A 13,493-nucleotide genomic window follows, 5' to 3' on the forward strand; every position below is an offset into this window, starting at 1 on the left:
TAATGTATTATTGCACAAGTGTTAGATCTCAAGTTTGAATTTGCATGTGAACATCATGTAGGCTATTTAATATAATAAAATTAAGAATCAATGGATCCCTCATCTAAGGATGCTAGATGGGCCAACATGTATGATCGAACACATCATATTCATAGATTGCTCAAAAAAGAAAAACAAAAAAACAGAAAAGATACCTCATGTCTCTCTCCTCTTTCGTGTTTATTCCCGATAACGTAGATCATGATGAGCATAATAATACAAAACAACATGAGAATTGTGTCTCAGCAACAATGTGTTTCATAACCTACATAACCTACCTGCTATGAATGAGCATACAAGAAATTTAAGGAAAAGAAACAAGAATATAGGGCAAACAAACAACAATAGGACACAAAAGGCTCATTATTGTAAGTTGCAGAGGAAACACAGTTCATATAGAATGATCAAAGCAAGAATAAGAAACTAGATATAAACCAATCTAGATCTTTCAACTGCCCTAAAAAAATAGCAACAAACTGAAGTCAAAAGTGGAATGAGGTTTCTTGTATAATTTGCTAAAAGTAGTGATATTGAGAGGACCAACCCACAAGAATGACAAGAAGAAAAGAGGGAAGTACCTAAAACAGCAGTAGCAAGACATCATATCTTCTAACATTACATATCCATGTATAGTGGAGCATGTGATAATCTTCTATATTTTTTAACATGACATACCTAGCTTTTTTCTCTTGCACATGTCTCAAACAAATCTTTGTCCACTATGGCAAACCCCTGCCTCTTCCCTTTTTTCCCTCCCTCGTCTCTCATGCAATGCTAGTTATGTCCACTTTTCTATTACCAAAGTAACCTCATATAGTAGAAGCTTGATACCAAGATCACTATGTGCATAAGCATGTGACTGGTTCTAGTCTACATTGTTAACCGAATCATCCACAAAAGGGAAAATAAAAATGGCTTGAACAAACAAGGCATTAGGAAAATAAATATTACCAAAGGAAGACTAGTTTATCAAGTGATAACATAAGCAGGCTTCATTTTGGTGTCATAAGATATGACAGGATTATTGTTTCCAAGTTTTATAATACAAGTTGTTATTTATCAATTATTAATCTAGATACTAAAAAAAAGCTACTGCCATTGTATAAAAAGACAAAGCATATACAAAATCACCAAGAAAAGGAGAACACATCATTTCATGTGTTGAGAAGCTATCTTCATGATACTAATGAATGATTAGCATTAGATACCAATATCCAAGTCAATTAGAAATGCTATTCAAACAAAAAGGGAATTATAATAAACAGTCATTCCCAGGAATCAGGAATAAGGACTTTGGATGATAGTATGTACATTTCTTCCATAGATCTGGAACACATTTGAGCTTTCCATGTCACACAAGACATCTACTATGCATTACCATAAGCTAAATCAACTTCATTATCCAAATTAACTAGACTGTAAAATATAAACTAATAATCCTCTAACAGTTCAGATGCCCGTGCCGGAAAAAAAAAAGAACCAGGATTTCATTACCAATGTTTAAAGTAATCCTTCTAGTTGATCATATGTGCAACATTTGAAACACAACAGATCTATGAGTAGTTAGCAACACATTGACTGAAATACTTTTCATCTTTGATGACACTATGTCTTTATGCAGCAAGCAAAATTCATCTAATAGTAAATTGATGAACAGAAATATATAGTTTCTGGGGAAATAAATATCATTTTGGTATTAGTATATCATTGAAGAATGAAAAAAACTTTAAGATATGGATAAAGAGAATCAGAATTAGATTCAACAAAAATGACTTTGTACACTGAAGAATAAAGACATTTAACTTAAACTACACTCAAAAAAGATTTTTCTTAATGTCCTGCATGGGTTGTGTGCCCATGCATCAAACTTCCTCTTAAGTGCAAACTACCATCTTGCAGAAACAAAAAACAACTATCATGGACAATGATTTTCGACTTGACACCACACAGTGAGACATCAAACCAAACAGAGATTGTGCATAATCATATGCCTATTTTGACATCTCACTTGGAACATATATTATGGTAAATTAACCCAACTAATTGGAAGCAGAGGAATCAAAGAGCATAGGAGAGCATAGCACCTTTAGCTTTCACAATATTGACGTGCAAGAATAGAAATTCATCTGTTGTAGTGCTTGCAGATAGACACTAAAGACAGTACCAAGAAACAACTGACCTCATGGTTTCCATGATCAAATGACACAGTAAACAATGTATCAATGAGACCTAAGTGAAAAATAACCTGACATTTTGTCAAAGGAACTGCCTAACCAGATTGCACTCTGCCTTTTGCCAAGTTTCTCGCAGAGCCACTATTGCTCATGTGGCGGCTGAGGAGGAAACCCATCAACAATTTCCACAGGGTACCTATGGATGCAATCCTCCCATGGACCATCTGGAGAGGGCTTCACATTGCAAAGCGCCTGCCACACAGCACTATTGCACTTGAAGCCACTCCCGAAGGCAATCTGCCAAACCCGGTGGCCCTTCCGCATCCGCCCCTTTGCCTCAGTGTAAGCAAGCTCATACCAGATGGAGCTGGAGGACGTGTTGCCAAACCGGTGCAGGGTCATCCGGGAAGCCTCCACATGGTCTGGCCGGAGCTGCAGATTCTTCTCTAGCTCATCGATGACGGCCCTTCCCCCAGCGTGGATGCAGAAATGTTCAAAGGCAAGCTTGAAGTCTGGGATATAGGGCTTCACCTTGCCATTGAAGAGCTTCTTGGCCACGAGAGTCGCAAAGAAGAGGAGCTGTTCGCTGATTGGAAGGACGAGGGGACCAAGGGTGGTGATGTTGATCTTAAGCGCCTCCCCGGCAATGGCCATGAGGTCCTTGGAGAGGGACACACCCACTTTGCCAGCGTCGTCTTGCTCCTGGTACACGCAGCGAAAGGCCCTGTCATCGGCGCCACTGTGGGTGCGAACGACGTGGACTAGCTTGTACTTGGAGCGCCAGCGATCCGCCGAGCGATTGGAGAGCAACATGGCGGCGGCGCCGACTCGGAACAGGCAATTGGGGATGAGCATCGACTTGCGGTTGCCGAAGTACCAGTTCTGGGTGATGTTCTCAGTGCTTACAACGACCGCGTAGGTGGAGCGGTGGATCTGGAGGAGGTCCCGCGCGAGATCGATGGAGATGACGCCGGCGCTGCAGCCCATCCCACCGAGATTGAAGCTCTTGATGTTGCCACGGAACTTGTAGCGGTTGACGATCATGGCGGAGAGGGACGGGGTGGGGTTGAAGAGGCTGCAATTGACGACGAGGATGCCGATGTCCTTGGGCTTAACGCCGGTGTTCCTGAAGAGGGCGTCGAGAGCGCCGAACATGACCTCCTCGGCCTCCTCGCGGGCAGAGGCCATGGAGGGGCGGGGCGGAAGATAGTGTAGGGCGCTGGGCAGGTACGTCTCCTGACCGAGGCCGGAACGCTCGAGGATCCGGCGCTGGAACTCGAGCGCGGACTCGTTGAACTCTCCGCAGAGCTGCGAGTGCTTCATGAAGCGGGGGAAGGGCGCCCGGAGGTTGGGCGGGGGGCGGTAGCAGGCATAGTCGACGAGGTACACAGGGCGAGGCCCCGTCATGATGTAGACGGTGGTGCCGAAGACGAGGAAGGCGGAGCAGACCAGTACGCTGACGAGGTTGTACTGGAGGTGGAGCCACAGTTGGCGGAGGTCGTTGGGGTCCGTCTGCGCCGCCTCTAGGAGGATCACCACCATCAGCGGGATCAGCAGCAGGGTCAGGAGGTGGGTGATGAGGTAATGGTAACCCAGCTTCACGTACTTGAGGTTGACGCTCTGCAAGAAGTCCGGAAGCCGCCGGCTCTCCCGCCGCTGCGGCGGCGACGAAGCCTGATCACGGCCGCCTGGCCCCGCCCCCGCCGCTCCTCCTCCCTCCATCGTCGATCCTTTTGCTTAAGATCTAACAAGATTTGATCCAAATATAGATAGGGAGAGAGGCGATCCGATCCGGAGAGGGGCCGCGGATACGTCTCCCCTGGCCTCCCTCTCTCTAATCCCCTTCGCCCACCTGCGTTTAGGTCAAGCAGGCCCCTCTGTTCCAACAGATTAAATAGTCGCAAAACTGCCTTCGGTGTTCGACAAAAGCCGCGGTCTTTAAAGTCCAACCAACATGGGGGGCGTCGTTCCCTCCCTCGCCCGCTCGTGGTCAACCGAGTTCGATGCTCGAAGTAGAAGGGAAGCGCCCCTGTTTTGGCTGGCCAACGCGAGGAGAGCAGAAGTAGGGGAAGACGAAGGAGAAGAGACGGGAGAAGGGAAAAGATAACTGACAGCAAAGCTGGAATCTGAACGATTTAGTTTGTTTACTTCGACTGTAGTGCTGGCGGCCTTCGATCATCCCAAGCATAGCATCACGCAACAACGTGCACAGGCTGTCCCGCGTTGGTAGCTGAGAGGGCGTTCGCGGAAATGCCCAACCCACTTAGCAAGCTAATTGCTGCTTGCGCACCAACCGCTCGACGCGTCGCACCCGCCTGACGCCCTAATCCATCCTTCCGCCGGCCACAACGGAACACACGGAGTACGTCCATCGCGTCGAAGGAAGTGTCTGGTTTGCATTGGATCTTATCGGATTCGATGCTTGTTTTTGCTCCCATTCACTAGCAGGAACGGCTACAAAGTCGCAGTATGAACATAAGGACACTGTGTCTTATCAAATGATGATGACATGTCTCAAATAGACCCTTACAGATGAAGGTGTTTGGAACTCGATGATTATAGAAAACCTAACATTAATCACTAAATAACAATGCATATTCGAGTCAAATCAAATGTTAAAAAGCATAAATTTAATTTGAACTTGATAAATATGGCAGTAATTTAATTTACGATGGGAACATCTCCTGTTCAATATGGATCATAAGGTCCTCCTGTGTCAATTCTACACAAATCTCAAAGCCAATGGTGATGATTTCAGACTTGATTCTCGTTCATGTTGCAAATATAGATCCTTTAATATTAACATAATTCAAATCGATAAGATAACTGACCTATTAACTTTGTGGAATTAAACTAGGAGCATACATCAATTATCTCCATCTTTCCTTGAAAGATATGTAGCAAAGCTTAAAATACTAGGAGAGAGAAATAAAACATTATATAAACAAAAAAAAAAGAGAGACAGAGCAAGAAGATATTCTTACCATAGTAGTGCAACTGGAACCCTCTCCCATGTATATTGTAACACAAACCTCTCCATTCATTCTCCAGCACCACAACATTTTGGATGATCTGTAGCCGTTCATTTAGTTGAAATCGGTATATGAATTATCAGCCAATAGAAAGCCCTCATCATCCTCTACAGTCCAAAAAAAAAAAGTTTAATAGGTCCTCTACAGTCCTCTGAAAAAATAATCAAGAGAAGAGAAATAAAAATGACAGAGAGCTTAGAACACTCACTTGATCTATTTAAGGTGGCATGCAGTCCCCACACATCATAGGAATATACAGGCCTCCCCGTTCAGGACAACACCCAAGACCTTCGACGCGGTCTCTGTTTCCATGGCATCCGAGACTCCTGAAGGCACACTCCCATCCATGCCTCTGACAGACCAGGTGAAGAAGAGGGCTTATGTGACATTCCTGGCGGGAGATGGTGACTACGTGAAGGGAGTGGTGGGGCTGGTGAAGGGCCTCAGAAAGGTGAAGAGTGGCTACCCCTTGATAGCGGCGGTGCTGCCCGATGTGCCTGAACTGCACCGTCGGTTGCTTCAAGCCCAAGGTTGCATCATCCGGGAGATTGAACCTGTTCACCCACCTGAGAACCAGGTGCAGTTTGCCATGGCCTACTATGTCATCAACTACTCCAAGCTGCGCATCTGGAATGTAAGGAAGCCAAACAATACTTCTTTAGGTTGACACTCATGCTATTTCTTCCTGTCTCCTGGTATATCTGCATGAATTAGTAAAAATAAGCTGAACTTTAGATTTCTATGAAAAAGAATTTATACGAATGATGTATCTACATACTGATGGAATCTCCTTGGCTGCCGCTAATTGTAGTTTGTGGAGTACAGCAAGATCATCTATTTAGATGCAGATATCCAAGTGTATGAAAACATAGACCACCTGTTCGACATGCCTGATGGCTACTTCTATGCGGTGATGGACTGCTTCTGCGAGAAGACATGGAGCCACTCTCGACAATACTCGATTGGCTACTGCCAGCAGTGCCCAGACAAAGTGGCATGGCCTGCTGAGATGGGATCCCCTCCACCATTGTACTTCAATGCTGGGATGTTTGTATCTGAACCGGCTCATTCAACTTACAATAGCCTCCTTAAATCTCTCAGGATAACACCTCCAACTCCCTTTGCTGAGCAGGTGAGTCTCTTGCCGCTATGCTTCAAAAAGCTATATATTCAGAAGTTAGTGCACCTGGTTTTAAGACTTTAGGAGCTAGATACACAATATAGAACATACAGAGTAAAAGGGAATTTGTAATTGAATCTGAAACTATAATTAGTAGCTGTCCCAGATGGCTATGACTATAGGACTTCTTTTGGTGGTGTTGTAAAGTAAATCTGGTAAGAGAAGAAAATTACTTAGTCTTGATCAGAAAGAATCTTCCTGAAAACCAAAAATTGAAACTAAAAAGATGAAACAAACTCCTAGACCATTACAGACTATGTTTAGAACAAAAACTAATAGTATAGTAGATTTTATAGTTCATTTACTCATTTTGCCTAATTGATATCCATGTCTAGGGGAACATCTGAGGAACCACAAATACCATAATGCTCTAAGTAATAAAAATATGGGCTATGCAAATCTGACACAGCCTAACCATCATGTGAAAGAACGTCCATTGATGTACATTGTCTCCATATGTAAGATCCATAGAGTCATTTATCCTGTGTCCAGAAAGTTGCTCCAATTCCTAAAGAGGTATGGGTACTCTCTAACCACAGGCATGAACAATATAATAATAACTTGATAAGAAATGCCAATAAACTCTGGCCAATTTAAAAATCAGAACTTCAACAACTATAGAGTTACATTAGTCGACAACTATAAGTGGCATAAACTGACCATATATTCATTCTTTACATCATGCCTTTTCTATTGTGATTTACATGAATATTCCTTAAAGATAATAGCGTTTACAAATATTACAAAGATAGGGAAAGTGACAAACATGATAATGATATTGGTGGTTCACATTTGTAGCGTTATCACAACCAAGTTTTCGTATAGAGAACGTTTGAAGATAAATGGAATTAAATTTATCAATGTAAATTTTTGAACCATGTGTTTCTCAACATCTTTCTGACCTTATTTTTGGTAGGACTTCTTGAACATGTACTTTGAGAAAATCTACAAGCCAATTCCACCTGTCTACAATCTGGTTCTAGCCATGCTATGGCGTCACCCTGAAAATGTTGAGCTTGAAAAAGTCAACGTGGTCCACTACTGTGCTGCGGTAAGTGCTGCGATTGGTCAATTATCCCAAGTACTAGCATCATATTCCCACTAGTTGCACAAAATTCATATTTACCTTATCATTGTTTCTAATGATGGTGACTTAGGGTTCCAAGCCCTGGAGGTTTACTGGAAAGGAAGCTAACATGGATAGGGAGGATATTAAGATGTTAGTAGCAAAATGGTGGAATATTTACAATGATGACTCTCTTGATTTCAAAGAAGAGGATGCCATTCCAGAAGGAGATACCTGCTTGAGGTCTACTTCGGTTGTGGGGACCATGTCGGAACAAAAAATCAACTACATACCTGCACCCTCTGTTGCCTAGGACAAAATGATGAGAGGAAACAAGATAAACTGTGATAGACATAAGGAATTTGATATCTTTCATTAAATGTGCATCTCTGGACTCTCCATCTTTCAATGCCTATCACGTGCTTAGTATTGCATCCTCTTGGTCATGGGATATATGTGTTTACCCCCTAATTATAAAAAACATATAGCAGTTTTAGTCCCTTATTTTACCATGATCTAAAATTGAGCACAAGCAAATCTAGGCGTTATCAAAGTAGTTAAAATTTATCAAGACAATAAACGTAAATGCTTTAAGTTTCTAAATCCATATATATCATAATCTTTTCTCTAGAATACAACTATAATTTAGCTAAATCCCATTCTTGATGGACTATTTTTCTTTTAAAAGGCAACCTATAAATCTTAATTTATAAGAACACAAAATTACACTTCAAGCAAAAACACTCACATGAGCCATCTAAGTTACTACCAAGGTCTAAAATCTCAATATAGGTTTTGACAACTCATCATATCATGGTACCAATATACTTGTCTTATATCACTTGGTATCACTAAAGAACACCCACCGCAATTGAGCTAAGTGGTCTGACACCAGTCCTTGGCCAATTTGGTTTATATTGGTTGGCTTGTACTGGTCCAACCAGTCTATGAAACATTGATTACCAGTTCTACAGACAAAGGAAAACATTTTTGCATTTCTTTTTACACACAGTAATAATTGAAGAGTCAAAAAGAAGAAACTCCGCAACAGACTGAACCTATACATCAAGAATTTTATCTGCCAAATTCTACAGACAACTGCTATGAAGCTCTTGATTCAGTTTTTCTGCTTTAAGCTACTTGGAAGTCCTTTCAAGTTATATAGTCCAAAATGAAAAGCAGTGGTTATTTCAAGAACTTCAGATTAAACATATGATTAGGTTACGCAACATGTTGGGCATTGCCTTATTTTTTATTACATAATAGGGCCCTAGCCTATTTCCAACAGAAGCTCTTGACTCAGTTTTTTGTATTAAGCTACTTGGAAGTCCTTTCAAGTTATATAGTCCAAAATGAAAAGCAGTGATTATTTCAAGCACTGCAGATTCAACATAGGATTTTGTTGTGCAACATGTCATGTGTTGCCTTATCTTTATTGCATAATAGGGCCCTAGCCTATTTCCAACAGAATAGTTATTTTTTATGCTAAGGTATGACTCTGGTATTCTCACATTTGTCTTTAATCGTTGCCCTTACAGACTCAGGTTGATGCTCCATCTGTGAGTCATGTGTTACAATAATATGCTTTACATTATTATCAACTTATGCTTTTCTAGTACAAATAAATAGATACTGATAAAGAAGAAACAGCCTTATTTTTTTACACTATTTCTTTAGAGGAAGCTTGAGAAGTTTGATGTTCCCTCTTGATAAGTCAGGTTTCCTGTCCCTAGATGTAAAGTTGAGAACATGTTGAACGAGGATGATTTAACAGGAATGGCTAGCAGTTGAGATTTGGGTTATACCTCGGGACAAATTGATGCAGAACCCTCTGCGAGAATCCTTAGGGCAGAGCAAAGCTCTCCTCTCAATACTCAGTTTCTACCTCATGTTTCTACTCATGGCTGGATATTAATAGTAAATTTGCAAGTTTTCTTAATTGCATGATTTAAATTTTTGGGTATACAACAAATTTTGGATAGCAGGCCAAAATAACTGTAAATTTAAGATTCTACACCAAAAAAATGTATAAATTCCATGAGCAACCAAGGGCACTTGCAGTTTCTGTGCCTTGATATATGCATATAGTACATAACCCGACCTACAATGCCAACAGCTACAAAAAAACAGTAGATCCTATGCCAGCCTTCACAACTCTCATTACTTGTAGATCCCTTCCTAATCACCAAAAGTACTGCTCAACTGTGACCTAAGCCTTCGAAGGGGCCAAGAAACAGTAAAAGCAAACGGGGTAAAGCTTACAACCTAAAAACCCTAACCAAATTGATCAAGTTTCACTGTTACTAACGTGTTACTTACCTTAACCAAGTGATGAGGTTTGGATAACTCCAGAATCCAACTGCAGGGGCTGCCCAATTTCCCCTTCAAATCAATGAAGTAAAATTATCTTGGAGTTAAACCATGAAGACACCATCAAAAGAGTAGGTCATAAGGGATCGAAACTACTCTCTCTTCCAAGTAAGCGAGATCACTATCGGCGGAATGAGCGTCGAAGAGTTGCAATTTTAGCTATTCAAAACATCCGCGGATCCACAAAACTCACTTTACAGGGAAGTTGAGGAGAAAAGGTCCGACCTGGTCCAGTTTACGTCGCCGGCGACGAGTGGAGTACAACGTAAGCCAAGATTGAGACGGCCGATGCCGATGGCGGGAGGAGCGGCCGTGAAAGGGCGAGAGGAGGCTAGTCCCGATCTCTTTCGACTTCGCGCGAAATATAACGGTGAGCGCTTTATTTATCGTATGTTCCTGTTACGACTATTATAACGGATATTATGTGTTATATTATATTATATTTAGATTATATTATATTATATTATATTATATTATATATTGTTGGTTTTTCGTGAAGACAAAAAAAAAAGCAAATTCGAAGAAAAAACTCAACTTTTTTTTTTCTACCTCTTATTTTCTAAGAAACGAGATTATCCTTCATTCTTATTACTTTGTTTTATCGGTCCATCTCCGAGACCAATAACTTCCTTGACGTGAAACTCGAATTCCCCAAGCTAATGCTACATGGAGTCGTTCATACCAATCAATACTAAACTCATGATAAGTCCAATATGTATTATGTTATCTTTTTCTTCATCCCCTATAATCACTTTTATCAATTCATCAAAAAGATTTATGATATAGTGAAGATAAAAATCTTTATCACGCCCTGCCCCCCCTCATCGAGATCAGGAGAGGTAGACTAGAGTGACAATTGAGGGAGGCAGTGAAGTCATCGCACAAGTTATACAAATGGTTGTATCGTATGCTTTGTAGCATGTTGAGAACTTTCCTTCTTTCATCACATCACCCTATTATGGGTATTTTTATTTTTTTCATAATTGCATTCATCTCGTCGTCCATGCTTTCATTAAGGAATTTAAGAGAGGAAGGTCTTTGAGACCATCATCATAGAGGTTATCGCCATGAGGGGCTCCCTCATTGCTATGGTGAGGTTGACATAGTGAAAAACGATCCAAGGAATAATTATAACTTATATAAAATAAGAAATACTATAAGGATATAAAGCAAAAGGTGCTAAGAAAATAAAAAAAAAATTTGAGGCGGTATTTTTTAGAATTTGCTTGACATCAAATTCTCGAGAAATAGGAGAGATTTATAGCAATTGGGATTGGGTTGCTCACTTTCATCAAACCAAATTCCCTACCGAAGATTCTACTCTAACCAATCGTGCATGTCTCGCCTCTAATACCGGGGCCACTCATGTTGTGCTCACCAGGTGTTTGTGAATAGGCCGGTGCAAAAGGTCGGGCCCAACGGTGCAGAATAACAAGATTCCCTCGCACATGCACACGCATGCGTGCAGAAATGTAAGCGTTGCTTCGTCTTTTTCGACACTCAAGATGGATGACATACTTGGACTATGTGTGCAATTAACACACACTCGTTTCCTTGGCTTGCACATGTAGTCGATCTAGCAGCTGTTCAGCAGTACTTTCCTTGTGCATATAACCCTGCTGTTTTAGTGTAGTTAATCATGACAAGCGATACAACCCACTCGTTGTCTTCTCTATAAAGCCCCCAAACAATCTCCTCACCTCCTTCGCCATCCCCACTCTCCCGTTCCTGGTTTTTTATCTGCCCCCCCTTTGCCCCTCCTCTCCGGCCATGGACAGGAAAGGTAGCAGCAACATGAACGATAAGAGGGTGGACAGCAGCCAGGAGGCGGAGGTGAGGAAGGGGCCATGGACCATGGAGGAGGACCTCATCCTCGTCAACTACATCACCCACCACGGCGAGGGCGTTTGGAACAACCTCGCGCGGTCCGCAGGTACGCATCTGCGCCCGACCCTTCTCCTCCTCCTTTCCTTTTCCTGCCTCTTACGGCTCTTCGTCGTGCGTGAAGGCCTGAACCGAACTGGGAAGAGCTGCCGGCTTCGGTGGCTGAACTACCTGAGGCCGGACCTACGGCGCGGGAACATCACGCCGCAGGAGCAGCTCCTGATCATGGAGCTCCATGCGAGATGGGGAAACAGGTGAGCCAACGAACAACGTCAAGATCGATCGATGACGTCCATGTTTTCGCGTGTTTAGAAGCTTCATGGTCTAAACATGCTGCATGATCACTTCAACAAGACGAACATGTGCTTGGAGACAGAACTCGGCCAAGAAAGCCACTGCATGCGATATAGCACTAGTCCAATAAACAGAATCAACACAGACGTCTTCTTCTTCTCTTCATCTCTCTCACCTGTATCATCCTACTAATTATGCCTTTTTATTTTCTCCACCAAGGTGGTCGAAAATTGCAAGACAACTGCCGGGTAGGACCGACAATGAGATCAAGAACTACTGGAGGACCAGGATACAGAAGAGGGTGAAACGGAGCGAGTCCGACGACTTCCAGAACGCCATGCTCACGGACGAAGCTGGTGCTGGCACTAGCCAGACGAACAGCAGCAACGATGGGAGGGATCAGCCGAGCCACCCCGATGAGCAGACTGCTACCGCTGCTGACGGCGTCGACCCTCAATTCCCCGCCGAGTCCAGCTACAACTTCTGGACCTTCGAGGACTTCTGGTCGATGCAATTGCCCGACGACGATTACATGAAATGAATCACCCCATGTTTATGGTATAGAGATGTGTACGTTTAGCGTGGTTCGGAGTCGCAGTACTTGTATGCTACTGTACAAACCACAAATGATCAAACTTATTATTTATGAGCAAACCTTTACCCGTATGTCCTCTCTTGACCGAGATTTTGAAGAACAACACCTGAACATGATGGTTTGACTCGTTGCACTATCTGCGTCAGCTAACAACTGTCAGCGTCATGTTGGTCACTGTATCGAGAAGAGAGAGAGAGAGAGAGAGAGAGAGAGAACAGAGGTTAAAAGCAGAGCAGCTCGAGAGAAAAATGGGGGCTCTCTACCGCTTCTTCGTTGCCTACCGGTGCAACTCGGCATCCACCAGCCGACGGAAGCCATTAACGCGGCGAGCCATTTCGGGCATGCACTTGAAGGATCGACCGTTTCGGTGTGCAGCCGAGTGCCATCAGTGTTCTACATGAGCCAAACTTTTAGGCGGTGGAAGACGACGGCTCCGACCGGGCTAATGCAGCACGTGCACGCCGAGGACAGGCGTACGAGTGGCCCAGCGCTTCTAACAGCGACGCGAAGGTCGTCGAGGGCCAGGAATCAGATCTCCACGGGGTTGAAGGGGGACGGTGGGCAAAGAGCCGAGGGCGACACATGCGGTATTGGGGCAGTTAACGCTGGGTTGGGCGGCTCTTTCCATGGATGCGCCGATGACTTCACCATGGCCGCCATGTGAAGTTACCGCACTGGGAAAGGAGGGTGCCTTGGCTTGATGGACTCCATGCCCGCCCTGTGTTGTCCGAAAGCAAAGCGTCCGAGATGGGGAAGTGGATGTGATATTTGCATCACGTTTGTTCCGCTGAGAGAACCAAGGACGCCATCAATGGACTGTGAGTTGGAATGAGATGAGACCATAGGTTCGGTGAGGCTC

General features: G+C 43.2%; 3 protein-coding genes across 3 annotated transcripts; 2 read left to right on the top strand and 1 right to left on the bottom strand.

The window, feature by feature from the left end:
* Positions 1–2,107: 2,107 nt before the first annotated feature.
* LOC103997133 (3-ketoacyl-CoA synthase 4-like) lies at positions 2,108–5,593 on the bottom strand. The gene is made up of 3 exons (XM_009418278.3): positions 5,454–5,593; positions 5,198–5,352; positions 2,108–4,667 (listed from the first exon to the last, which is right to left on the bottom strand). The coding sequence occupies exon 3, from the start codon at positions 3,933–3,935 to the stop codon at positions 2,355–2,357; it is 1,581 nt and encodes a 526-aa protein (XP_009416553.2). The 5' UTR covers positions 3,936–4,667; positions 5,198–5,352; positions 5,454–5,593; the 3' UTR covers positions 2,108–2,354.
* On the top strand, positions 5,556–7,925 carry LOC103997132 (galactinol synthase 1-like). Its single transcript, XM_009418276.3, has 4 exons — positions 5,556–5,879; positions 6,057–6,377; positions 7,342–7,476; positions 7,583–7,925. The coding sequence occupies exons 1-4, from the start codon at positions 5,556–5,558 to the stop codon at positions 7,802–7,804; spliced, it is 1,002 nt and encodes a 333-aa protein (XP_009416551.2). The 3' UTR covers positions 7,805–7,925.
* A 3,630-nt stretch (positions 7,926–11,555) lies between these two features.
* On the top strand, positions 11,556–12,705 carry LOC135594214 (MYB-like transcription factor EOBII). The gene is made up of 3 exons (XM_065084621.1): positions 11,556–11,794; positions 11,870–11,999; positions 12,259–12,705. Exons 1-3 carry the CDS (start codon positions 11,632–11,634, stop codon positions 12,578–12,580), a joined length of 615 nt encoding a protein of 204 aa, XP_064940693.1. The 5' UTR covers positions 11,556–11,631; the 3' UTR covers positions 12,581–12,705.
* The last annotated feature ends 788 nt before the right edge of the window (positions 12,706–13,493 follow it).

This window comes from Musa acuminata, chromosome BXJ1-9 (assembly GCF_036884655.1).
Source record: "Musa acuminata AAA Group cultivar baxijiao chromosome BXJ1-9, Cavendish_Baxijiao_AAA, whole genome shotgun sequence".
Taxonomy (NCBI): domain Eukaryota; kingdom Viridiplantae; phylum Streptophyta; class Magnoliopsida; order Zingiberales; family Musaceae; genus Musa; species Musa acuminata.